General features: G+C 43.9%; 1 protein-coding gene across 1 annotated transcript in view; it reads right to left on the bottom strand.

The window, feature by feature from the left end:
* Window positions 1-27,620, bottom strand: part of DNAH9 (dynein axonemal heavy chain 9) — a 298,998-nt gene that overhangs the window by 143,298 nt on the left and 128,080 nt on the right. Inside the window, exons 32-38 of the mRNA XM_059997406.1 lie at window positions 20,367-20,577; window positions 15,628-15,755; window positions 13,928-14,036; window positions 13,049-13,196; window positions 8,822-8,996; window positions 4,212-4,385; window positions 3,534-3,741 (exon numbers count right to left, since the gene is read on the bottom strand). Coding sequence (XP_059853389.1) covers window positions 3,534-3,741; window positions 4,212-4,385; window positions 8,822-8,996; window positions 13,049-13,196; window positions 13,928-14,036; window positions 15,628-15,755; window positions 20,367-20,577 — 1,153 coding nt within the window. The remainder of the gene's footprint in view (window positions 1-3,533; window positions 3,742-4,211; window positions 4,386-8,821; window positions 8,997-13,048; window positions 13,197-13,927; window positions 14,037-15,627; window positions 15,756-20,366; window positions 20,578-27,620) is intronic.

Genomic DNA, 27,620 nt, shown 5'->3' with positions numbered 1-27,620 from the left:
AGGACACTCCTCTCCTTTTCCTTGGTTATGAATTTTCACTCTCTGGTGAAAGCATTTTTTTACATTATAAAATCATTATAACAGGACTCTAGAAAACAATTTCTCTAGACGACTCAAATAGTACCACTAATAATAAGAGGAATATTATCAAATATTTATTTCAGTTTCCAAAGTGTTTCTTATCAGGGAGGTAGTATAGCCTAATGGTTAAGAGCACAGGATCTGAAGTCGGACTGTCTGGGTTCAAACCCTGGTCCACCACACTTGCTGTGTAGCCTCAAGTAGCTTATTTAACTTCTCTGTGCCTTGGTTTTCTCATCTATAACATGGGGGTTATACAAATACTTTCCAAGGTTGTACAAGATTAAATCATTTAAAAACGTGTAAAAGTCTAATCTCAGGTTAGCGCCTGACACATCCCTGGCGAATGTTTGATAATATCAGTTATTATTATTACTATTATCAGTGTAGTTATAGTAGTAGTAAGAGTGGGCAGACCTGATAATCTGATCAGTCACTGGACTCAAGGCTTGCAAGTAAGTGTAGAGGTAGATATGTTCAGTAGCAAAACAGTGTTAGGATGTGAACCAGCCAGGCATGTGAAGTCTGCTTATGACCGCTGCCGGGTGTGAACATGACGGTGCCAGTACATGACAGTGCCAGGTTATGACATTGTGTAGCTTGATGGTGGCTGAGGTGTCATGGAGTCAAGATGAAGTTAGTGGTTTGCTGGAGTTGCCTCTTGAGAGCTGACTGTTAAAACAGGGAACTTAAGGGGCTTCCCTGGTGGCACAGTGGTTGAGAATCTGCCTACTAATGCAGGGGACACGGGTTCGAGCCCTGGTCTGGGAGGATCCCACATGCCGCGGAGCAACTGGGCCCGTGAGCCACAACTACTGAGCCTGCGCGTCCGGAGCCTGTGCTCCGCAACAAGAGAGGCTGTGATAGTGAGAGGCTCGCACACTGCGATAAAGAGGGGCCCCCGCTTGCCACAACTAGAGAAAGCCCTCGCACAGAAACGAAGACCCAACACCGAAAAAAAATAAATTAATTAATAAAACTCCTACCCCCAACATCTAAAAACAAAAAAACAAAAAAACAGGGAACTTAGTAAGCTGGTGGTTCAACACAGCCATTATTTAAAAACATAAATTAGATAAACTTACAAGTAAGTAAATTATATTAAAAACTAAGGTAATGAATATTCAAAACTCATCATGTGAAAATTATGTGACTACATTTTACCATTATCTGTGCTCTTGAGGTTATGTCCACCTACTGAATCTGCAGAGCAGAAATAGGATGCATGGTACTCTGCTGTGCTTCTCTTCCCAACTCCATGTTCACGGACATGGTGGGGGTCGCCTGAAATTGGTCATGGTGGGAGTCATTACACGTCAGAAACTGGTAAACACACAGACCAGGGCTTGATTGGTTTCGCTGATTGTGTAGACTTAAGAAAACAATTAAATTTAAAAGTGTATCGTGTCTGTAACTGCTCACATTGTGAAAAGCAGAAGAAAATCGGAATGTTCTTTCTCAAACAGAAGATGCTCACATCACTGACAAACTACTTGTTCTAATACAAGTCTCCATCACTTCAGTTTGTCTTGTTATCAGGGCGGGAATGACAGTCAATTGCTAGATTGGGACCGAAGGTGTGAGACTTTTACCAGCCCAGCAGCGGATGAAGCCCAGAGGCTGATTTGACAAAGAGGTGAAGTCTCCCTGTTGCTGAGGGGATGACCTTAACTTCCATCCACAAGCTTCAGGCGCTAACCTGCTGTGAGAGGTAGAGACAGTGCAGCCCCCACTAGCATGAGGAGCTGGCTGGATCCCAACCCTGGAAGAGCTGGCAAAGTGGTGCAGAAAGAAGGTGGGGAGTGAGCTGTTGTCTCACATGGGAACTGGGGAAAGCACAGTGCTGGCAGCACCACACGTTGACTCTGTGGTTCACACTGAGCAGGGGCCACAGAAGGACCAGACCAGGTTCACTTTCAGGTATAGGCTTGGCTTATAACTTTCCAATCTGCAAACAGCCCATAGGCCGAGCTCCTCGTTTTTAGTGGACTGTGCATTCTAGGGGTGGGGATGCACGTGGTCTCACATGGGAAAGCCCGGGCGGAGGGACAGAGAGTGGGGCAAGGCTGTTACACTGTGAGGGGTGAGAGCAGGGCTCCTCCCCAGCCCTGTCACTCCCTTCCTTTTGTTGGGAGGTTGGCTTGGGCACTTCTTCAAAAGGAGGCTGTTTCTAGGGTTAATGTGATGAGTGTTTCTACATAAAAGGAGAACCGACAGTAGGTGAAGGTCAAGGAGAAAGTGGGTGGCGAGGGGGAAACATCTTATGTAGTGAGCCCTGGACCCTGAAGCCACACCCTGAGGACCCATGTCCCCTCGGGAGCCCAACGTGTAAACTCCCAGTGAAATGCACGCTCCATGTGGCCAGCAAACTGGGTGTGCCACACCAGCCTTGCCACTTGATGGTGACCTTGGGCAACTACATACTTTTTCCTGAGCCTCGGTTTCCCCATCTATGAGGTATGAGGGGTGAATAAAATGATCTCTAGAGGAACATCCACTGCCAGAAGTCTACAAGCCCATGGAAATCTTCCAATGGGTTTTCTGTTTTCTTTGTCATCAAGGTGCTGACCTGTACTTTGTTGAAATTCCGCCCCAGGGGAATTTAGCAGGCCAGGGAGGCACTTAGGGAGAAAGGATGGGAAAGGGGACCTTGCTAAGGTGCTGGAAAGTGGGACACAGAAGGGAGGGGAGAGGAGAGAAGGGGAGTGGGAGGGGAAGGAACAGTGCTGCCGCTGGGAGTCAAGCCTGGGAGGTGCCTGACTTCTGCTCCAGCTCCAGCTCCCGTAGAAGGAGTGGACACTCAGACACCCCACCCCCTCCTCCACGCCCCCTGGGCCCCTTATGTAAGCAGCTCCTTGCAGGAAACCGCTCTCAGCAAGAAGCCCCTTTTCCTGTCACTTGAGCAAATCGATTGCAACTAACTTTTAAACCAGGCGCCCACACGCTCTGCTCACCTGTGACCCAAGAACAGCTTTCAAATCTTTTAATCATACAATGCCTTGCCTAACCCCTCAGTTCTTCCCTTAGATCAAAGAAGTAGAAATGGAGAATAAGTAATTAACAGATGACCAGATCTCTTCCCTGGCTTCCCCTTCAGTCATCTCGCAAGTCAACTGTGTGACCAAACTGTGTGAACAGATAACACCTAGAGGAAGATCACAAGGCACCGACAAGCCTGCACACGGTGGGGCGTGGCGAGGACTCTGACCCCCATCTCAGTGATTAACTGAGATGACTTCTCTCTGTCTCTCTAAAAAGTTTCATGGCTGAGCAGACTCTTGGGAGATGGTTTTTGGAGGACGCTGAGGCCACCATCTCCTCAGATTGCCAGCATTCTGATTAAAGGCACCTTTTTCTTCTGTTGACACCATTTGCAAGTATGTAATTGATTTTGTGAGCAGTGAGCAGCGGGACCGATTACACGATTTATTGATGTATTCCGTAACACTGACCTTGCAGCATCGCTGACGTGGTGTAGTAGTTGAACGGCACGTTTTTCACCAGGTATTCCTCGGCGTCCAGGCTGGCCAGCCTCGCTCCCACCAGCACCGACTTGCCGGTGCCCGCGGTCCCTACCAGCATGACCGGCTGCCGCCGAGCCAGGAGCCGCTCCAGGAAGTAGCACACTCGGATGGTCTCGCTCGTGTGCACCAAGCAGGCCTGGAGTGGGAACAGGATGAGTGTGCCGGGGGCTCGTGGGAGAAACAGATGCTGTTCCGGAGCATTTCAGGGGAGGGAATTCCTCTGGGGTCGGGGAGCTCACTACCCTGGGGAGGAGGGCCCCCCTAATAGCCAGTGAGACCCTCCTACTAACTCATGCTCTGGGTAGAGAGCAGGCCCTTCCCCCTCTGCCAGCGCTGTCTGCCTCCCTGTGGCCTCTCTTTTAGAATCTTCTGCCCTGGCCGTCCTTCTTCTCCTCCAAGGATGTGAGGGTCTGGTAATTAAGTTACCTAGGCTTTGGGAGATCTTGTGACTTCATTGCACCTATAATTTCCTCTGAAAAGACAAGTAGCTGGGGATGACTAATTCCTAGTGAGGTTAAACCTTTCAGACATCCATAAGGGGCTGCCGCTAGAGCCACTGCAGATCCTGGGGACACTGCACGTCCTTGGTCACTCAGCCACACTCACCTGCAAAGGCATCTCAGGGTCAAATTCAAACTGGGGGATGAGCTTGGACCAAGGCTCGAATTTCTTGGTCTCTGGGTCTATGTAATAGTCAAAGATGGTTCCTTGGGAGGGAAACTTGACTGTTTTGAACTCGGTCAGCCACCATTTGCTGAACTCTGCCCGGTCGTCCACGAGCTGCCAAATCAAAGCAGGTCAGGAGTCAAGGCTCTGCAGAGCACAAGAAGCCTGGAGAGGCTGCCCTGCATCGGGCAGAAGGTCAGGACCGGGAGCAAAGAGGGCTCCTGCTTATCCCCCGAGGATCGACCCTGACAAGGCCCAGCTAAGCAGGGGATTCCCTTGAGCATGTACATGTGCCCCTGCTTGACCAGGTGGCTGGGTCGCCCTGGCATTATGCATCTCAGAGCACTGGCAGGTGGAGGGTGAGGGAGGGAGGTGTAAGAACACAGAGGAGAGTAGGAGCCTATGGCCCCAAGATGGGCAAGTGCAGCCAAGATCTCCTGAAGAGACAGATCCACCCCGGTCCCCCTAGACTCCCAAGGCTCTGAGCAATGTCCAGGACAGCAGTCAGGGATGGAAGGAATAAAATGGTGGCTGTTGACACGTGGGCGCACAGGATGGTGCGGTGAGAAGAGCCTCAGCTGCGGAGTCGTGCACATAACCACTGACAAATCACATCTTTCCATGCCTCCGTTTTCTCATCTGATTCTAGGAAAGGGTATTTCTAAATTTCTTTCAAGAGCTAAAATTCTAAAAATCTAGGAGAAGCAGAGACAAAGGTATACAGGTCTTTCTGACGGAAGGAATAGGTAGCACTATATATGCATACATGTTAGATCATGAGCCCCTAAGGATGGGGCTGTGCACCCGTGTACTCAAGCCAGTGAGTCCAAACTGAAACACAACACACAAAAAAACATCCCAAACATACCCGCTGCTACTGGCAACTCTCTAGGGGAGCAAACCCACTCTTTGAGCACACAGACCTAGGAAAAATCCTAAAAAGGGAAGAGGTCCAGATTGGGCATTTTAGGAAATGTTCCTGGGGAGGAGGACAGACCACGGAGCTGGGCGCATGGCAATGAATCCGGACTTGGAAGAAATGGCACTCATTTCGCTGTCTATTAGGTAAATAGAATTGAATTCTTTTGCCTTAAAAAGAGAATGGAAATAGGCCTAATGACAGATTTGTTTGCTGTTCTTATTCTGATCTGAATTCAGATTAAGAGGACACTATCTTCTCAATATTTGTTCTCGCAATCAGAAGCCTTAGGAAAAAAACCTCCATTTTTGACTCATGGATAAAATTCTTTTTTTTTCCTCTGTGTAATTCTTTATTAAAAATACTGCTGTGCACATAGAAACTGAAAGCAGGATTAAAGGTGAATAACCCAGACTGGGATCACGACATTAGAATTTAACATTCTGGTGCTTTTGGGGGAAGTTGTTGACATCCAAATCACAGAACCAAGGTCAAAGCAAAATACAAAGGTACCCTAAAAAATATTTACAATGAAGTAAATATACTAACAGAATTTAAAATAGGTACAAAAAATTAAAATGACCAACATTACATGACTTCAAGGGTTGTCCTTTCTGTGCTTTTATCTGTCATAACAGAAGGTGTGGGAAGTTTATACCCTTAATTCGAGTACTCTCAGATATTAAAATCTTCCTATGAATTAAAAAGACTAACTTTTAGATAATCTCTTAAATGGAATTACACTATGGAAAAGAGCGCTTCCCTCCCCAAAACACCACGGCAGAGCTAAGAGTGCTATTGAAAACCATTCCCAATGAAAACTAAATGAAAACTAAATGAAAAAACAAAGCTTAACATATATGTATTACCTGACACCAATTGTTTTCTGGCTGACAATATTTACTCATGAAAACATATTAGCTGTCTACCTTTGGATAAAATTCTTGAAGACCTTTTAACTTCCTAATGAAAATCATCTTTTAAGTTTATATGGAGAATCCAAGACAAAGACCATCTCTAGAAAGAAGGAGGTTGGGTGCACCTTCTTTCCTCACTCCCAGTTCCACCTTGAGCTACCCCGTCAGTTTCTCAGCCAAGCCATTAGCTGGGCTACACCAACACTGTCTGGCTTCCTGCAATCTGGTGCTTGACCTCACCGTCTACTGTAATTGGACACTGGAAAGACAAGGTCACCTCTGCTGAGTCATCCCATGGCCTTTTCTCAGTTTGGCTCTTTGAGTGACTCGTCAGCAATGACCTCAATGAAGAGGCCCCTTCTGAACCCCATCTCCTTAAGGTTGTGACAATTCTCTGGTCCCTTTCCTGCACTAAGTCTGTACTGGCACACAGTGTGGTACAACGTAGCAGAGTTTGGAACACAATATCACCTCATTTGGTCTTCACAATGCTCTAAGTCAACCGGGCTACTGAAAATTACTCCTATTTTATGTATGAAAACACAAAAGCTCAAAGGTTACACCTCTGGCAGCAAATGGCAGAATTGGGAGTTGAACCCAGGTTCTCAGTTGCCCAATCTGGTGCTCTCTTGAGAGATCATTTACTTCTGAGAGATAATTCCCTGGGATTGCTGCAAAGTATTTAGCCAGGATCCACCCCTCCCTTTTTTAGTAGAACTTCTACCCAAGTATGGGCTGTATTTTGTATTATATTCTGCTTTGCTTTAATAACAGCTTTTTAAACATAAGCACCATTGGTGTTCCTGATGCAAATATTTTGGCCAGCTTCATACTTTTTGATTTACAGCACTATTTTGTGTTGGGTTTGAATGCAGGCTGTGTGGGGGGCTTGGACAGTCTCTGCTGCTAAAAGCTTTCTCCTGTGTTCTCTCCTCACGTGCCAGCACAGCCGCCAACAGCTCCATGTGCTCCAGAGCCCGCGGCGCCTGGAGGGATGCTTTCTCCCGGGCTTTTAAAAAGAATTGAGTGGATTTAAATTTTTCTACACGGAGACAGAAAAATTGACCAAGAGTCTTTATCCTGATACCCCACTGCCTGCTCAGCGCCAGCGTGAGAGAGAAGCCCAGCGGTGGTTGCTGTCTGACATTTCAGCAGGCGAAAGGTCAGGGACTGCATTTGAGGGAAAGCCACAACCTCTGCGCTCCGGATCTCTGCACATTCATCGAGGCTCTCGTCCATCCTGGTGGATGCATTGGCTCCTTGCCTCAAAGGGGGAATGTGGAGCTGGGAAAGAAGCAGTCCATGGAGAAGCTCCAAGGGCCGCAGCACAGACTGCATGAAATTCTCAGCTGTCAAACTCCCAGTCCAGGCATCCTCCTGCCCTTGGAGCATCCCCCTTCCCCGCCAGCGTCTAGCTCCGGAGAGGAAGCTGGAGAAAGGCACACCTCCAGGGGCTTCTGAGAGCTGCTTTCTGAATTGTGAGCATCAAGAACATGTAGGGGGTAATGGGAGGTAGGATGAATGTTGTAATCAGAGCCCGCGAAAACACAGAATAAACTGATTGTTAATTCTAAATTAATTGTTAATTCTTCCAGCTCACCTTCGTTTTGGATTCTTAGAACATGGTTTGCCCTGGGAGGCTGAAATTTTTACCTTTTTATTTGGAAAAGCCCATAATCAACCCAGACCAAAAAGAGTAAATGATAACTCTCCAACACTTGAAGCTTGGTTTAATCCCCTGTTGTGAGAAAGGCACCAGATATTTGCTATGAAACTGAATATCTGTGGTAGGAGAACCTTAATAATAAACACTATTCTAAGAGCTTTACACGTGGGCAATTAGAACAGCATCCCTTCATTTAATGCTTACAAACATCCTAGGAACTGGGTACCACTATCATCACCCTCATCTCCTTTGCACACACAGGGAGAGTAAGGTGGAGAGAGGTTAAATTACTTGTCCAGGGTCCCCAGGTAATAAGTGGCAGAGTTAGAATTCAAGTCCAGAGTCCATGTTCTCAGCCTCTATATGATACTGCCTGATAGCTAGTCAGTTCTAAAAGACTGGTCTGCCTAACCTCCAATATGTTGTTTCTAGGTAAAGTACCTTTTATTTGGAGGAAACTAAGTAAAGAAAAGGTTGGGAATACACAAGGCTTAGAGAATAGGATGCCAAGACACCCCCAAACAGCATGAAGCTACAGCAGCCAACACCATGAGATGAATACTACTTCGGTTTCCTATCCCTAGATGTCAATTAGTCTTTGGTCTAACCTTCTATGGACAGCTCTGCGTTTCAGGGGTATGAAGATGTGATGGTTGGTACAGAGTGGTACCTGCCTGTTCTGGAAAGTTTTTAAGAAGCCTAAAGGGATTCCCCCTACTCAAGTTTCTACAGCACAGCATCACTCCACCTACAAAACACACATCACCTTGCAAAATAAGGTACTTATACCTCCAGTTTTTCAAACTCAATCAGCAACTGTCCAAGAAATTAGGGATACATTCACTAACTCAAAAAACAACAGCTCAAAACAGCCCAATCTCACCTGTCTCACTACCTGAAGCCCTCCTAAGGGGACTGACGCCTTTAGCAGAACAAGGGAGAGACAAATAAGTAGTTTGATGCTTCTGTGTTAATTCTGACTTTAGCTGTTCTGTCTTCCAAATCTTTGCTGGTTAGCGTGGGTGTTAGCCTCAGCACACCCTCTTACCTGATCTTGGACCATTGCTCCGCCAAAAGCCCAGATGGCAGCAAACACAAAATAAAGCTCGTAGGTTTCCTTGGGGCAGTCTGCAGGGATGTCCTCATCGGTCAGCAGACACTCGAGAAGGTGGCACAGCATCTGAACCATGCTCTGCTCTGGGATTGGAATTATCTTCTTAAATCTGCAGAGAGAGACACAGATATGCTCTAAAACACTGGATTTTTCCATCCTAGATGCATTGTTGGACAGCTATGGAATCCTGTTGGTGTCTGTGGACTCACGATTTGACAAGTTCATGCAGTTTTGCAGCAGCAAAAACTTTGGTATTATAGAGGCCCATGGTGCTACTTAAGCTTTTGTTTTCATCAGCTGTTTGGGGGTCTGCTCCCTTTGCAAAGAAGGAAGGGACAGGAGCCCTCCTGAGATGATCCCTTTTCTCATCTTCCTTTCCTCTGATGCCCTCCCCCCCTTCCCTTCTCTGAACATTGAGGACGCCCCCCTGCCACGACCCCCGCTCCAGTCCTTGAGGAATGTAGGAAGTTGCAACAAAACGAGTAAATATCTCACAGTGCCACTGTTTCAATTGGCAAAAATCACCTACAGGCCAAGGTGGGTGCAATTCTGAGGCTGTTCCTCCACTTCTCCAGCTCAGAGGAGTGCCCTCAATTCAAACACATTGAAAATGTTTTCTCTGGGGCTAGAGTCTTGTCTGGGGGAGGCAGAGTGGGCCAGGACAGAGGTGATTTACATGACTAAGTTCTCTCTTTCATAAATATAGCTCTGTGACTATGTCTTGACCTGAACTTGTACTTTCCATCTTGGTTTAGAGGTCTTGGCTGAAAGGCAGGTATCCAGAGATACACAAAGGTGCACCTACACCCAAGGGAGCAGGAACACACAGACAGACACACAGACACACGCACACGGCACTCTCATCCCACCAGGCGTACACATGCAGTGCACCACGGACCCACATACTCAACCCCTCCTGCCCTCGTCATCACCTCCTGGGGAGGATGAGCTCACAGGCCGCACAGAGACAGGCTCCACTGTTATAAGATGAACGACACCATCAACAGCCATCTTAGAAGTCACGTGGCAGCACTGGGCCTCGGAGTTGCATGGCGTCCCATCCTCTCCAGTGTTCTGTGTTGCGTTGGTTCTGAGTCTGGCTGCAGTCCTTACCACAATGCTGTGAAGTGGTCTAAGAGTCTAGGCATTACGTCCGTGAGTAACGAAGACGCTCAGTGCTTGGGAGGCTTTCCTTCATTTCTTCAGTGCATATTTGTAACAGAATGTCAGCATGGAACTGCCCCAGGCTCAGTTTTGGATGAGGTGCTGACACAGTACAGGCCAACTACTCTTCCAATTCCAAACTGAGATTCCAGACAACCTGGCCTCTGGTGCTCTCAAGGATTTATAGCCGTGGTCCCAAACCTTTTTGGCACCAGGGACTGGTTTTATGGAAGACAATTTTTCCCCAGATGGGGGCAGGGGATGGCTCAGGCGGTAATGCGGGTGATGGGGAGAGACGGGGAGCGCAGATGAAGCTTCGCTGGCTTATCTGCCACTCACCTCCTGCTGTGTGGCCCGGTTCCTAATAGGCTGCGGACCGGTAGCGGTCTGTGGCCTGGGGGTTGGGGACTCCTGGTTTATAGGATCAAAGTGGTAGATGCTGAAGGGGCTAGAAATGAGCACACAGGACTTTGGGGAGGGCTCTGGGTGTGCAACGAGTGTCCCTCCTACAGGGAAGGCAGGTGCTCATCCTGAACAGAGACCCTCAGAAAGGGGCTCCCCTAGGACCCAGGCTTGGAAATCCCCGGGGAGACCTGCTAACCTTGCAGTGCAGGGTCAGAGGGTGCTCGCTGGGGCACTAACCCTGGGGTGCAGGTGTGGCCGTGAGCGTGTGGGCTTGTTTAGATACTGGTGAAGGGGTCCAACCTGGAGGGTTTGTGTGAGGAGCTGTACTCGACTAGCTGATGGAAAGGCATTTACTTGCTTCAAGGGAAGGCGTACTGGGGATCTCCAGGGATGGGAGGGGTCCAAGCGACCCACAAAGGCTTCCAAAGAGTCAGTTCCAAACCTGCCACAGCTGGGGTAAATGAGGTCACACCAGGTCCATCATTAAGGCCTTTCCTGCCCATCACTCTCTTCCCTGCGTCCCCCCCTTCAACCTTGAGGGGTGAGAAGCTACAGCTGGTAAGGGGGCGACTGGTAGAATAAGGACAGAAGTCAAGAACACTGTCCTTTCTCACTGTAGGTGGAGGGCTATGTGGGCAGTGGGAGAGTTTGTACGTTTTTTCAATTTTCACTGCCTCTTTTTAAATTTTTCGCACGTGCATGTGCACGTGTGTGTGTGTGAGATTGTGTGACTAGAAGTGATGAGATGCATTTTTATTACTGAAGAAGGACCAGTAAAATCAGCAATGTTGACCTAGATTTCATCCAGGGGCAGAAGGAGAACATAAAATGTTTTTGAAGGAACAGTGGGAGACAAAATAAACTTGTTTATAATCACCCCTTACGAGCCCTGCTTGTTCAATATAAAAATTACTGTGTGTTGGCATTGCTTTGTCGTGACGGGGCCACAGAAAGCTGGCATTACAATACGGTGATGAATAAAATAGCAGTAGGACTTTGCAGTGAGTGTCTTGTCACTACCAGCTGAGGCACTGAGTGAGCACCATGGGACCTTGGCTCCCACATCTGCAGGATGGTCGGCCGTCATAAGGATATTGAGAATTACATGAAGGAAACCCAGAGCGGGCACCCTCAACCACAGCTATGGGTTTTTCCTTGTTAACCACGGGGCTCAGAGACTGGTGGTGGGGGATGTTTCTCTGGATGGACTTAATACAGTCTTTAAAGTTTGTTTCAGAGGCTGTGCTTGCACACGAGCACACATGTGTACAGACAGACAGACAGGCGCGCGCGCGCGCGCGCACGCACACACACACACACACACACACACACACACACACACACACGAGTTTGGTATCTAAATGCCCAGAGTGGGGAATGGCCTAATTTTTAGTTAAGGATAAATTGTACAAGTGTCTCAGCAAACCTTAAAGAATAGGGGATGCTATTTTCCTAAAACCTCCCCCTTTGTTGCCACTTTAACTCTTTGCAGCCCTTGTCTATCTGAGACACTAACCACGACCGCCTGCTTCCAGACTCTTGCTGCCACGGCTGCTTTATCTCATTAGATCCCAGGGCCACAGAGCTCACAAGCCACAAGGGGTTAAAGGCTTTTTAAAGGCTTTATGAAAGCGCTGAAGTTTGGAAAAATAATTATTAACCCTGAAGTATAAAACTTACAAAATCAAAACTAATAAATGTTTAATATCTGAAAACATATCACATATCAGTTTTTACTTACATAAAATTCGTTCTTAACACGGTGGATTTTGATGGGGGAGGGCGGGGCACATGAAGAAAGAGTGCCTCGGGTCATTTTGCCCTGGGAGTCACGTTGCCTTTACAGCACCAGATTCTGATGGTGCAACTGGGCTGAGGCTGAGTACCTGATTCGTTGAATGATGCGTCAAATGGCAAAGAAAGAGAATGTAAAACAAAAGCAGGTTCCAAACACCGGAACCCTTCTCTGCAGACACGTATAATATTCTTGCTATAATAAGTATCCTTTTGGTTAAGAGCAATTACTATTTTGTTTATGTGGTAAGTGGTCAGGGCTTGTTGCTTTTACTTTTGCAAACCCACTGGAGGAAGAGTGAAATCTTAGGGTCTAGAGGGCCAGGACTGGTCAAATGATGCATTATACCCAATCCTGTATCATCTAGGCCATGGAAGCCCACAGCCAGGAACAGGAAGTGGGCCCCTTGTGTTGCTGACAGATGTCATCTTCACCTCTAGGCCTGTTGATCTGGCCTGTGTCACGTGTAGGAGGGCCAGCTGCATGCCCTGCGAAGCAGAGGGTCTCAGGATTGCTGTCCATGCTACCACCACCCACGGCCTCCTCCAGACACACCCTGCAGCCCTCCAAAAGGTCCTTTACATCTCTCTCCTCTTCACTCACCTCGCTTCCTGCCTGAACTGACAACAGGCATCCCATCACCGTCCTAACGTGTGTTCCCCTCTGCCATCTGCCACACCCGGGGTGGGATGCCTAGGGACATCTGACTTTGGGGACAGGACAGAACATCAGCGGGACATCAGGTAAGAGCCAACAGGCTCTTTATTGCTTGTTACCTTCCTCACCCCTTGGCCTACCTGGTTCTGAGTGTGTCTAAGCAGGCTGGAAGATACTTGTCAAACAGAAAGGTTAGGTTGGCTCTCTCAGTCTGGGTCTCCCTCTTGTCGATCCAGCTGCTCACAGGAGGGTTCCCCCCCAGGTCTGCAGGATTGATGTACAGGATCCCTGGGAGCATAGAGGATACACTTTAGTGACATTTCCATAGACCTCAGGATATTCTTCATTTCAGAGAGTTATTTTCTCTGTTTAGAAAATGTACTGAAGGCTGGGCTTGAAAAGAACAGAAATCTGGTCGAGGTCTGAGAGGGCAAATGGGTTTGCTATTGGGATCAACTCCGACTGACTGATAATAGCTGATGGAAGGCAGTGTTGAGAAGGATCCTGAGGCCAAGTCTAGGCTCAGGAGGCAAGCAGGCTGTGATTGATTAGCAATACTTGTCATGGTGAGGAAGGGTGCAGATCGCATGGTGGCCCCTAAAAGGATGGAACCGTGTCCCACCCAGGAAAGTTAATGTATAAAGTTATTATTTTCCACCAGGATGTGGTGAGAAATTGCAATGCTCAATCATCTTCATTAGCCTTCATGGAGGCTAGAACTGGCCTGAAAGTAGCCTAATTTGAGGCACTTATGTGCAGAGGACTGTTGTTCAGCTCAGGGGCCAATCCCTTCCCATTACCGTAACATTTCTGAATTGAGACGCTCACATGGTCCTGGCTGTAGAGCACTGGCTCACCTTCGTGGGTGTGGATTAGGGCTGAGATTCAGGCCGGGGTTTTGGATGATCAATGTCTGGCTCCTGTTTGGAGCTACCTTCAGAGCGAGCAATGTCATATGTATCCCTAGAGGCACCCGTTTTCAACTGAGCAGTTGTGGTTTGTCCTTTCGTGGGCCATACCTGCTCTGGAGACAGTGGCTGGCGTGGCCATGCGCAGGTGGCTGATCTCAAAGAGGAGCCTCATTGTGGGATTTAGAGGGATCCTCTCGTTGCTCGCCAGGGTCAGCACCTGGACACAGGAGGAGGGACACGGCAGGTGGGGAGGAGTTAGGTCACATGGCCAGCTAGGGGGAGTTAGGCTATTATTCCTGATAGGAATTAGGATGATTATTTTCTTCTTTGTGATTATAAGTATTTTCTAAATTTTCTGCAACAATCCTGTCACTTTCCTTCTGTGGCCCCTTTACCTCCATCCCTGTTGTGTGCATTGAATCAGGAAAAAAGCTATCTAAAAAGTTTAAGTGGATGTCAATGATTTGAATGAACTAGACCATAATGAAAAAGTAGGATAATTAAAGGAAAAGGCTCAGGTTTCATACAACTCCTGTTTCTTTTGGAAGAGCACACACTTATTGTAATGATTCTGTAAACGTTGAAACCATTGTAAAACGTCTAGCCTAGATGTGCTTTATGAACAAGTTTAGAAACAGTTCCCAGCTTAACAGCCACTTTATTGGCATTCAGTTTTCATTGTTTATAAAAAATAAAACGTATTCTCCATGGATAAAGATTGGTCACCATTGAGGATGCATGACGGGCTCAGAATGTTTCTGATCTCAGTTTTAAAGATTTGAATAAATGATTTCAGATTCTTTTCAGCTCTAAATATTGAATTAACCTGTATGCAGAAGATTCTGAAGGAAATTACAACAATACTAAAAACATGTGAGTGATGGCAGTGCCACTGAACAAAGTGAAAGTTGCTCTATGGGATGAATCAGTTCTAAGATGTCTACCGAAGATACCGGTGAGTGAAATCAGGATCTTGAAGAGTTATCTGCTATCTGCACTCCATGTTCACTGGAGCATTATTTACAATAGCCAAGATGTAGAAACAACCTAAGTGTCTGTTGATGGTGGAATGGATAAAGAAAATGTGATACACACACACACACACACACACACACACACACACACAGTGGAGTATTATTCAGCCATAAAAAGAAGGAAATCCTTCTCCAGGTTCATCCATGACAACATGGATGGACTTGGAGAGTGTTATGGTATGTGAAATGTCAGACAGAGAAAGACAAATGCTATATGATCTCCTTATATGTGGAATCTTAAAAAAATAAACTCATAGAAACAGAGGGTAGGTTGGTGGTTTCCAGGGATGGGGGTGTGGGGTGGGCAGAGGAAATGCGTGAAGGTGGTCAAAGGGTACAAACTTCCAGTTACACGATGAATAACGTCATGTACAGCATGGTGACTAGAGTTAATAACACTGTATTGTGTACTTGAAAGTTGCTAAGAGTAGATCTTAGAAGTTCTCACCACACACACACACACACACACACACACACACACACATAATTATGTGAGGTAATGGAGGTATTAACTAACCTTGTGGTAATCATTTTGCTATATATATTTCAAATCATCACGTTGTACACCTTACACTTACACAGTGTTATATATCAATTATATATTGACAATGTTATATGTCAGTTATATCTCAATAAAGCAGGAAAAAATAAAGACAGCAGTAATGATGCCTTGCTTGGGGCCAGTCCTGTGTGGAATCAAGATTTCTAGATGTGCCTAGGGACTGGTTTCATTGATGATTAGGGATGAGGTGGGGTCCCCTTCCCCCTTGGTACCTTGTTATCATCCATGACAGTGTTCAGAGACTCGATCCACATTGGATCTATGTCACCATCAAGTAGAATCCACTTGGGCCCATCATGGGTGATGCTGGAAAGCTCCCGCATGACGGAAGAGAACAATCCTAAGAGGAACCATGGATATCTTAATTTCCAGGTCACCATCAAGCTTCTTCCTCTTAAAACAGCCTTTTCCTATCAGCTACAAGACTCAGAAGGAGGTGTACATAGGCAGGTCAGAAATGGCTTTGTAACTTACACTATTAAGAATCTGACCACTCCCAAGGTTCCACTCTCTCTGTGCTCTGGCCCAGCTTTTTGTAAGAACAGCAGCAACAGCAAAACAAGAAGGAAACCTGATGGTACTACTTTTTAACTGACAAGGGACCCAGTGAACCATTTCAACAGGCAACTGTGACGTGATGGAATTACATAAAACCTTCTTAGGTAAGGTTTTCATCCTTTGAAACTGCGGCCTGGGAAAATCCTGCCAAACGCAGGCTTTGAGAGAAGGCCCTATGTGATTCTAGTTGGCGTTACATGAAATTTATCTCTTAATTTGGATAGAATTGATTTTTTTTAATACTAAGCTTTCCCAATCAATAATATGGTATGTCTTTTCTTTTATTCAAATATTGTTTTATGTTCCTTAATAAATTTTTACAGCATTTTCAATGTATCTCTTTGGCTAAATGTATCCCTAAACATTTCAGTTCTTATTGTTATTGTTAATGGAATTTTTTTCCCTGACTTTCAGTTTTAGTTGACGACTGCTAGTATAGAAAAAAGCTTTCAAATTTTGTGTATTTTATTTTATAGTTACCTTTAATACATATGCTTATTAATTCTAGTGATTTTTCAATAGTGTCTCTAGAGTTTTATAGGTATAAAGTGGTATAATCACCAAAATAATAATTATCTCCTTTCCTCCAATTTATAAGATGTATTGCATTTTCCTGTCTTACTGCATTTTCCAGAATCCCACCAAGCATATCTGAATAATAATGTTGGTAATAGGTCTCCTTGGCTTATTTCTGGTTTTAATAGAACTGGCTTTATTTTCTCATCATTCAGAATGCTCTTTTTTTCCTTTTGGCTTTAGGTAAAGAGCATTAATTGTACTTAAGGGATTGCCTTCTATTCCTATTTTACTTAGAATTTTTAAAATTAGGAATGGCTACTGAGTTTTTAGCACCTATTTATTGATCAAATTATTTTATCCTTTAATTTGTCAATGCTTTATGTTGATACTTTAAAAGTAATTGACTTGTCCTGACATTCCTGGAACAGATGCTACTTGGTCAGAATGTATTATTATTCTTTTGAGATCCTGATAGATTTTAGTTACTGATATTTTATTGAGAATTTCTAAATCTGTATTAATAAGTGAAATTGGGCTATTGTTTTTGGTTCTGCACAAAGGTTGATATCAAGATTATTTGGGCTTCATAAAATGAATTAAGAGGTGTCCTTTGATGATTTTGGAATTCTCTTTCTTTTATCTCTTTCTCTTTCTTTTATTCAGCTACTATTTTAAGATTTTCCTTTTCATTGCTTTTTCTACTTCTTATTGAGTGAATTTTTTAATTCTTTTTTTCAATAAGTTTTTATCATAGTTGCTTTACAATGCTGTGTTAGTTCTTATTGAGTAAATTTTGTTAAACTTATATTTTGATAGTGGATCATCTATTTCTTCTAGTTTTTCGAATATGTATCATCTAATTGTGTCTCTTCCATTTTAATCTTGTCTATATCTACTGTTATATCTTCTTTCTAATTCCTAATCTTACATACTTTTACTCTCTCTTTCTCCCATTAATCATGCTTACAATGGACTTATTGGTCTTTACAAAGAACCAGTATTTATATTTATTTATCCTTCCTATATTTTTTTGTTCCTTCCCACTAATTTCAGCTTTTATCTCTATTGGTTTCTTCCCAGTTTTCTTCAGGTTTAGTTTATTACTCTTTGAATAATTTCTTAGGATGGATACTGATTTCCTTTATTTCTATCCTACCTTCTGTAATTATTTAGAGTTGAGTTTTTTCTTATTGGCTTTAGATGTGTCCCAGAGGTTTCTGTATGAAGTATTCTTCTTTATATTGCTTCCAAGAGGAGTTGCAATTTAATGTTCCCTTTAATCCAGGGCTTACTGTTTCTTGATTGCAAATAGTAAAATTATTTTTGGTCATTTTCTTGCTATTTGTTTCTAATTCTGTTGTATTAGTATCAAACAATGTGGTGTGAAAATTGATACTTTTGAATTCATTACAATTTCTTCTGTGCCCAACTAAACTTTAATTTTTTGGAAATGTTCCATGAGCCTACCAAGAAAGGAATATTTTCTATTTACAAGATGCAAAGTTCTATATCAGCGTGTTACACTGAGTTTGATGGATGCATTTCCTAATTCTTCTATGTCTATACTTATTTTTCTGTCTACTGAATCTTTCTAATTTTGAAAAATGTGTATTAATATAATCCACTATATGTCTACTTTTATCAAGTTCTCTTAAAATATTTAAAAAGTTATATTCGGGCTTCCCTGGTGGCGCAGTGGTTGAGAGTCCACCTGCCGATGCAGGGGACATGGGTTCGTGCCCCGGTCCAGGAAGATCCCACATGCCGCAGAGCGGCTGGGCCCATGAGCCATGGCCGCTGAGCCTGCGCGTCCGGAGCCTGTGCTCCGCAACAGGAGAGGCCACAACAGTGAGAGGCCCGCGTACCACAAAAAAAGAAAAAAAAAAAGTTATATTCCACTTACTTGAAAGTTCTCATTTAGTGAATACAGTTTTATGATTATTATAAATCTTTTTCAATTTCTCCATATTTAATGTGTATATTTAATAAAACTCTAATTAAAATTCCAACACTGTTTAAAATTTGAATTATATTATGTGAGCTTAAATTTAATATGGAATAAGAAATGCCTAAGACTAGCCGAGAAATTACAGAAAAATATTGAGGAGGGATTTACTTCATCAGACATGAAAATGATATAAAATGATTATAACCTAGATAGAATGACATTAGCATAGGATTAGATAAACAGGTGAGTGGAACAAAACAGAAAACCCAGAATCAGATGTCAATACAATTGGTCCTCTGTATCTGCGAGTTTCGCATCTGTGGATTCAACCAGCCATGGATCGAAAATATTCAGAAAAAAACAATTCTAGAAAGTTCCAAAAAACAAAACTTGAATTTGCCACACACCAGCAACTGTTTATATAGCATTTACACTGTACTTACAACTATTTATACAACATTTACATTGTGCTAGGTGTTATTAGTAATCTAAAGATGATTTAAAGTGTATGGGAGGATGTGCCTAGGATAATGCAAATACAATGCCATTTTAGATGAGGCCTTGAGCATCCATGGATTTTGGTATCCATAGGAGTTCCTGGAACCAATCCCTCATGGATACCAAGGGACAACTGCATATATGACACGTTGGAATTTAAATCAAGAGGGAAAGGACAGTTTACTTAATAAATGGTGCTGTCACAATCAATTATCCATCTGGAAGGAAATAAAGTTCATTCTCTACCTTACCTCATACTAAGCCCCCAAATAAATTCTCGATGAATAAAAAATGTTAATGTGAAAAGAACCTTTTAGACCAAATTTATGATACTATATAGCTTAAAGTTAGAAAGAGTTATAAACCAAATAGGAATTCCAGGTGCTAAAAAGACTAGATAGACATATTTCCTTCTTAAAAAGTGCATGGTAAACATGCCATGAAGCGTCTGTAGACAAATGGCAGACAGCGAAAAACCGTTAGTGGTGAATATAACAGATACAGGGTTAATGTCTTTGGTATATAAAAAAGTTCTTACAAACTGATAAGAAAATAATAAGGAGGAATAAAATTACAAAAGAGCCAATTACTAAGACCAATAAGAAGGAAAGTATATTAAGCCTCATTAATAGTGAAATAAAAATTAGAGAGGCTGCTCATTAAATCCCACTGTTCTAGGCCTCTGATGGAAGGTCCTAAATTAGAGGAGTCCAGGCAGTTTGACCCTGATTGGGACGACTACTAACACTGGGGTGTTAGGATGGAGCTGAGATTTCCTCATTACAGAAGCCACATTTGTTTTAGAAAGAGGTCCTATCAGCTCATAGAGAGTTTTCTCCATTTTCTCTTCTGCTCTCTCCCAGTGACAGGAGACACTTTCCAACATCTACCAGTGATTTTTAATTCTTTGAAGGTGAGGCTGAGGTCAGCACCGAGTGAGCATGGGTTTACTGTGGAAGGGACCATGGTTCTAGGATCCTCCTGAGATGAGTTTTCTGTAGCAGCTTCCCCATCACTCCTGGGGCGGTGCTGATAGGGAGGTACCCTCTGAGGGATGCTAGACTGAACTGCTCCTTTCAGAATGAGCAGTAGGCTTCCCTATCCTACCCTCGTCTTAGACCCTCTGCCAGGCAACGTAGAGACTCCATGACTTGCGTTCTAGAATCACGAAACTGTATCTGAGAATGCCTGCCTTGCTTTATCCTCTTTAAGGTGCCCTCTCTCAAGAGGCAGCTGAAGAGTCCCCAAGGAAAGAGACTATCCCAAGGGCTGAGGCTCCCCTCCAAGCCAAAATCAGTTTCCTTTCTTTGATTCTTTCCACCTTCTTTTCTAACCTGATACAGATCAGCCCAATGTCCCCTCCTCTGCATTCACCCTACTGCATTCTCTTCTGCCTAAGGGGCTGATTTAGTTGTATCCCGCTCTCACCATCCTTCCATTCTCGTGTGGCCGGATTGATGATGCCAAAGAGTTCATCACTGGTGACTGCTTTGGGGTTGAGGTCAGTCCAGACGGGGCGGCGTTTCATGATCTGGTAGGTCTTGTGCAAGGACCTCAGCACCTGCGACTTTCCAGTTCCCGCACTGCCCACCACAAACACGGAGTGCCGCTCAGCCAGAAGCTCCTCCAGCTGGACCACCTGGGAGACATGGAATTCAGCCAGAGTGACCAGCCTGTCACTCACTCACGTCCCAACTGCTCTTCTGTGAGCCAGACTGGTGTCTGAAGTGAGACCTGAGGTCAACACAGGAAGGGTTACTCCCCCCAAGATGTGATGGGGTCGTAAATGTAGGGGCAACATGATTCATTTACTCACTTATTCATCATTCCATCCTATAATTATTAGTCACAACAAAGTGCTAGGCAGTGTGCCTGGTGAGGGAGATTCAGAGATGACTCTCCGCCCTCCATCATCTCACAGTCTGATGGAGAAGCAAGTCATGTTGACAAATTATTATCATGTAAGGTGATAATTGCTATAGCTGATGTATTTATTAAGAGCTATGGGAGAAGACTGGAAGAAACAATTGATTTTGTACAGATAAATGGAACACAAAAGGCTTCACAGAGAAGGGGGCATTTGAACTGGGGCTTCAGGGATGAGTAGGAGTTTGCCAAGAAGATGAAAAGGAAGGATATTCCAGGCAGAGGAAACAGCACAAACAAAGGCTTGTGGTGTGACAGAGCATGACATGGTTGGCCAGATGGTTTGATGAGGCTGCAGTCAAGGAGCTCCTTGAGGACAATGATACAATTGACGGTATCATCACTCTTGTTCTAGTTTGCCTCCAGGCTCACCTTTCTACACTGTTGTACACTTACTGGAATGAAAATTTGATCAAGTCACTGCCATCACGTTGTCCCTTCAGTGGTTCTCCATAGTTTTAGTGATGAAATCCCAAATCCCTACACTGGTTTACAAGGCCCTTTTGCAGCTTGGCCCAAAACAGCTTCCAGTGTTTTATCTCTCATCCCTCAGCACACACATACCAGGTAGACAATTTCTTGGAGCTCTTTAATGATTCTCTTCCGTGTGCCTGGGCCTTTAACACACCGTGCCTTCTGTTCAGAAGTGATCCCGTCTCCTACCTTCTTCTGGCCAGCCCCTACACACCCTGCAGCCTGGGGTAGGTGTCCCATACCTACATCCTGCATCCTAGCACTTACCAATATTGCAATGGTTACTTTTCTGTCTGCCTATTAGATTATCAGCTACTCGAAGGCAGGCAGGACAGGACTTTTATTGATATTTCTCTATTTTCAGTGTCTAGCAGAGAATCTGGCAGAGACCAAGTGCTGAAGAAGTATTTGCTGGAAATGTGAAGGATGGGGACTTCCCTGGTGACCCACTGGTTAAGAATCTGCCTGCCAGTGCAGGGGACACAGGTTCGAGCCCTGGTCCAGGAAGATCCCACATGCAGCGGAACAACTAAGCCCATGAGCCACAACTACTGAGCCTGCACTCTAGAGCCCGAGAGCCACAACTACTGAGCCCGTGCTCCACAAGAGAAGCCACCGCAAAGAGAAGCCTGTGCACCACAACGAAGAGTAGCCACTGCTCGCTGCAACTAGAGAAAGCCCGCGCACAGCAATGAAGACCCAATGCAGCCCAAACCAAGCAAACAGACAAACAAACAAATAAATAAATAATTAATTTTTTAAAAAAATGTGAAGGATGGCTGGAAAGGTTGGATGACCCCTATCAGGAAAGGTCTTGCATGTCATGAGCTAAAACATTTGAACTTTATTGTAGATCAGGTTTCCTCATACTTTATACTATAAATCCTTAATAGCTGAGGAAAGTGAACTGAAGAGGAAATGTGCTAAAATGTTGACAGAACATTTCTGTGGGACAACAGAAAGTTTTTCCCCAAACATTTTATTTATTCTACATTAAAAAAATTACACTACTATATATAAAACAGATAACCAACAAGGATCTACTGTATAGCACAGGGAACTAAACTCAGTATTTTATAACCGCTTATAAGGGAAAAGAATCTGAGAAAGTATATGTATATATTCAGATATATGTATCTGAATCACTGTGCTGTACACCTGAAACTAACACGACATTGTAAATCAACTATACTTCAATAAAATAAAAAAAGTAAAGCAAATTAATTTAAAATGACTCCTATATTTTAAAAAATTTAATTGATAGGAGTGTTAAAAAGAATTCTAGAATTGTACAACAAGGGAATTAGGAGAGTGGTACCACTTATATGAAGAGAGTAATATAAAGGTAGCTGATAAATGGCTCTTCGGGGAAAAAGACAGTTAGCTTTCAGTGTGGAAGGATTATTTATTGGGATACTGAGTTTTGCTTTCCATAGCATCAATATCTTTTTCTCCTCCATCCCAAGCTATTGCTGTTCCTCTGATTCAAACCCCAAAATCACCCAAAAGAGATTCTCAATCCTGGCTCTTGTTTTCAGCTTTCAGGGACTCAGTGCAGGATCTTCCCAGATAAAACTGAGGGAAGTGATCAGGAAGGGTCTCTGAGGAGCTGACATCTAAGCTAACATATGAATGAAAAAGAGTCAGCCATGCGAAGACCAGTGGTAGGGCATTCCAGGTAGAGTGACAGTGAGTGCAAAAGCCTTAAGTTCAGCAGCAAGCTTGGAGGGCTCAGAGAACAGAAAAATAAAAAATTAAAAAAATTAAAAAAGGAAGAGGGAGCAGTATAAGATGAGGTAAGAGAGGTAAGCAGGGGGCAGATATGCAGAAATTGATACTTGGAATTTTATTCTGAGTACAACAGAAAGCATTTGGAAGATTTTAAGCATGAAACTGACCTGAGGGTATTGCATTAAAATGGAGGAGGGCGGGGTGGGGGGGGGCGGAGAACAGGAGAGGTGGTGGCAGTGGATGGTGTTCTGGCTACTGAATGGAGACTGTATTATAAACCTAGGTTGTTTTTTTTTTTTTTTCCGTGAACTACTACTGACTGATTCCCTGATATCAGAAAGACTTAAAATTGCTTTCTAGTTCCATCAACTTCTTTTTGTTCAACAGCTGTATTGAGACATAATTCACATACCATAAAATTCACCTTTTTCCAGTGGCTTTTAGCATAGTCACAGGATTATACAACCATCACCACTATCCAATTTTAGAACATTTTCATCAACCCAAAAGGAAAACCCAGACCCATCAGTAGTCACTCCCCATCCCTACCCCTAATTCATCCCTGTGCAGCCCCTGATACACATTCTGCCTCTATAAATTTGACTATTCTGGGCATTTCAGAAAATGAAATGACCTCTTTCACTTACAATGTTTTCAAGGCTCATCTATGCTGTAGCATGTACCAGTACTTCATTCCTCCTTACAGCTGAATGAAATTCCATTACATAGGCATACCACATTTTGTTTGTCCATTTATCAACTGATGAGTGGGTTATTTCTACTTTGACTGTGATTAATCCATCAACTTTTGACAGTATCTTTTGTAAGGTAAATACATATGTATCTCTACCCTTCCTTTTACCTTTTCTTCTCGTTTCCATCTCCTATCTTCTGCCAGACACATTATACTCTTACATTGCCATGTTTGGTAATATTTACATTCTGTTTCATACTTAGATTTAGACCTTCTCTATTTTCCATGATTCTAAGAGTTGAAGACAAATAGCGGCTTCGATTTTTACCACTGTAGATATTTTTCACTACAGAAGGAAGCAGTTGCCTGGAATACATCACATTCTCTGTGGGCCTCATGTCATGACTTGACAGAGGATGTTCTGAACATCAATTCAAGGTCAAATAGATACTCTTTTCTTACACTCTATATATTGATCAATATCAGGTTCACACTTACTTTAAAAAAAATCCTTTTTCTCTTAGTGTTTTTAATTTTTTTCTTTGTTAAGACAGACAGATGCCTTAGTTCTCATAACTGAGAATTTCAGTAAAACACATGAGACATTTCATCTTGTTCATCTATTCTTCCTTTGAATTATCTACTTTTCGGGTCCTTTTCCTTAGAGACCGTGGACTTCCTGACTCGATTTGGATTGATTGCTTTCTAGGCCTGCTAACAGCTATAATTCAAGGACTTCCTTTATTTGATTCTGAAATTTTTGAATCCCATGATATTTTTCTTGTTTTTCATCCTCGTTTTGCTATAGTATGTCCTCAAGTAACTTAATCAAATAGGATGCATACATAGTAAAATTTGTAACTCTTTGAAAATATCCTGAATGATAATTTGGTACGTAATTAGTTTTGAGATCACTTCCCCTCAGAACTTTGAGGGAATGGTTTTCTTGTACTCTACTATCTGATATTGCTGATGAGAGGTTCTGATGTCATCCTGAATTTCATTCCTTCCTGGGTCACCTGTACCACCTTCTCAATCTGTCACCCAGCCAGGAAACTTTTATCTTTTTCTGGTGACCCTTGACTTCTGAAATTCCATTATGACGCATCTTGGTATAAGTCCATTGAAATCCACTCTGTTCAGTACTGACTGAGCCCATGTAATCTGTACACGTTTGTCCAGTTTTTCAAGGGCTCTCTTTCTAGAATTCCCATTGACAACACGTTACGTAACCTAGATAATCCTCTATGTGTCACCTTGACTCTCACACTATCTGTCTCTCTTTGTGTGTGTACTATATATATTATACTTTGTTATACACATACATACACATATATATAGTTTCATCCTGGGAGATTTCCTCGGCTTTACCTTCCAATCCTTGCATTGAATTGTGTGTGTTATCAGTGATTCAATTTTACATTTCAAAGAGTTCTTTGCAATTCTCCAATAGTTCTTTTCATTTTTTGATAGCATCTCATTCTTGTTTTATGGATCTCGTTTTCTTTATTTTCATTAAGGATACTAATTAGGACTTTAAAACGTTCTCTTCCTAACTTCCCCTGGAGTCAGTTGCTGCGTGTGTATGTGCGTTTGTGTGCGGGTGTCTGTCGGTCTGTCTGTCTCTTGCGTTGTTGATTGCCTCCAGTATCTGGTGAGCCTCGGGTTTAAACGTAGAGCTGCACCGTGTTTTCTAGGACGCTGGGGTGGGTGCTGTCTGCGGCTTGATATGCGGGTCTCCTTCCAGGCAGGGAGGACTGAGAGGGAGGTCTGTGCTCCCAGTCAGATCTTGGCCTTTGTCTTTATTCTTCTACTTGTGGGTGAGTGAGCAGGTGCTGGCCTTCAGGCCGAGGAGCCCAAACAGAATGTATGGGCTTCAAACTCTTAGAGCAGTCATAGTTTCCCTCCTAAAGACTTTATTAAATTCCCTTAGACCTTTCTTTTCAGCTGCAGTTACATGCTTGGCTGTGCGTGGTCCGCAATCTTGGGAACCTGGGCCTAGAAGGGGGAGCTAGGGGAGAGTGTGGGGAGCTAAGTGGTACAATGATTGGGTAAACAGACTTAATGCCCTCCCCCACCGGCTTAAGGCGCCCCCCCCCCCACCCTGTGTTCTCAGTCCTCTTCCCCACCCCTGCCCTCCTTCACTGCCTAGTCCAAGCCCTGAGCTTCTCCAGGGTTCTGCTTGGCAGACTGGCCGCCTCCTGGCTCCTCTTCCCCTGAAGCCCTTTCTAAGCATATTTGAGCCTGCAGCCCCCCTGCTCTGTTTGATCTGTCAACCTGCTTTCATCCTCTTCCCATCTTTCCAGAAATCTATTCTTATATCCCCTTCCCAGTTTTCACACTTCTATGGGCTTATTCCATTTTTTTTTAAGTTATATTATCACTTTTAAAAGATTGCAGGATGCCTTCTCAAACCAGAGCTTCCCTAGAGGTTTTTGATGAAGTAACTTTAAAAAGTTCAAGTGTACTGTGCTATACAGCAGAAATTAGACAACATTGTAAATCAACTATATTTCAAAGAAAACAGTTCAAGTGGACAGTGTAAATGAAACGTCGGTAGAAAACATCATCTACGGCAAGAACCTTTAGTAGATGGCATCTGTCTTATCAGAGGAGCAGAAAGTGGTTATGAAAAGAAGGGAAGAAAAAGAAGGAAACAATGTGGGGCAACTGACAAATAAATAGAAAGAGTGAGATTCTGAGCAGAAAAAAGTGCAGAAAATGGGGAAGGAGGGTCGTTTGCCTTAGCAGACTCTCAGAGAGGCTGGGAAGATGTGGACTGTCCTGCTTCTAAGATGTCAGCCTCAGTGCCTGCATCCTAGGAGCCTCATCGGATTAACTCATCTCTGGGGTGAGGGTGCCCCTCAGGATCAGAGCCTTTCAGAGGAAACCCCTCATCTGGCATCCAAAGCCCTCTATAACACGGCCACCTATTATCTCTCAGGTCCTATTGCTCCCTCCCCCTCCCCCACCCCAATACCCTTTTCTCTAGCCACACTGGACTTCTTGCTGTGGCTTGTACAATCTCTACGTCTCCCCGTCTACCCTCGGCTGACCCTCTTCCCTCTATCTGGGAGGCCTTCCTGCCCATCTCTACCTTTAAAAAGTCTATCTACCAAACTTAGGAGGAGAGAGGTTGGGAGTGGGGATTGCTCCACGGGCAAAACCAATCACAGCTGCAAAGGACCAGGTGATGCTTTGCTCTCTTCTGTAAAATGTAATCTCAGAAATGAAAGTAGACACCAGTTCTGTTTATCTGTAGCCAGAGCTTAATCTCAACCAATGCAAGTACTGTGTGCTAGAAACCCCACCTGGAGTGGAGAAGGAACCAGCCCCCAGTCTGTAAGTTCCTCAAGGGGGAGCACTTTCTCTCCTGCGAAGCAGCTTGGTGGCATATCCTGGAGAGGTAACAGTACAGGAAAAAAAAATTCTGCCCTTATCCCTGTATTCCAGGACCCTCTCTTGTGGCACCTGTCACGTCCTCCCTCCAGGTTTAGTTATCTGTGTGCAGGCACTTCTACTGTAACAACATCAATACGTCCTAAAAATGTTACCTTCTGCAAACAGACTCATGGGAAAACAAGATTGCGCAGACCACTCAAAATGTACAGAATGTTGTATCCAAAGCCCTCGAAGCTCAACAGTGCATCCTAATCCCAGTAAAAACACTAGCACAGTGAAGTCACTAGAGAGCATTTGCAACCTACCTCGTGTCCGTTTATCCTCTGAAACCTTAAATCTGGGGGCCTGTGCTTCATTTTTCAAGAGGTAGATCATGGGTGTATGAATTTCTAATAAAGAACTAAAGATCGGATGTAGATGGAGTCTTCTTCACTAATCCACTGTTTTAATACATG

Source organism: Delphinus delphis, chromosome 19 (assembly GCF_949987515.2).
Source record: "Delphinus delphis chromosome 19, mDelDel1.2, whole genome shotgun sequence".
NCBI classification, from domain to species: domain Eukaryota; kingdom Metazoa; phylum Chordata; class Mammalia; order Artiodactyla; family Delphinidae; genus Delphinus; species Delphinus delphis.
The sequence above is the reverse complement of the archived record's forward strand: the minus strand, read 5'-3'. Positions and strand labels throughout refer to the sequence as shown.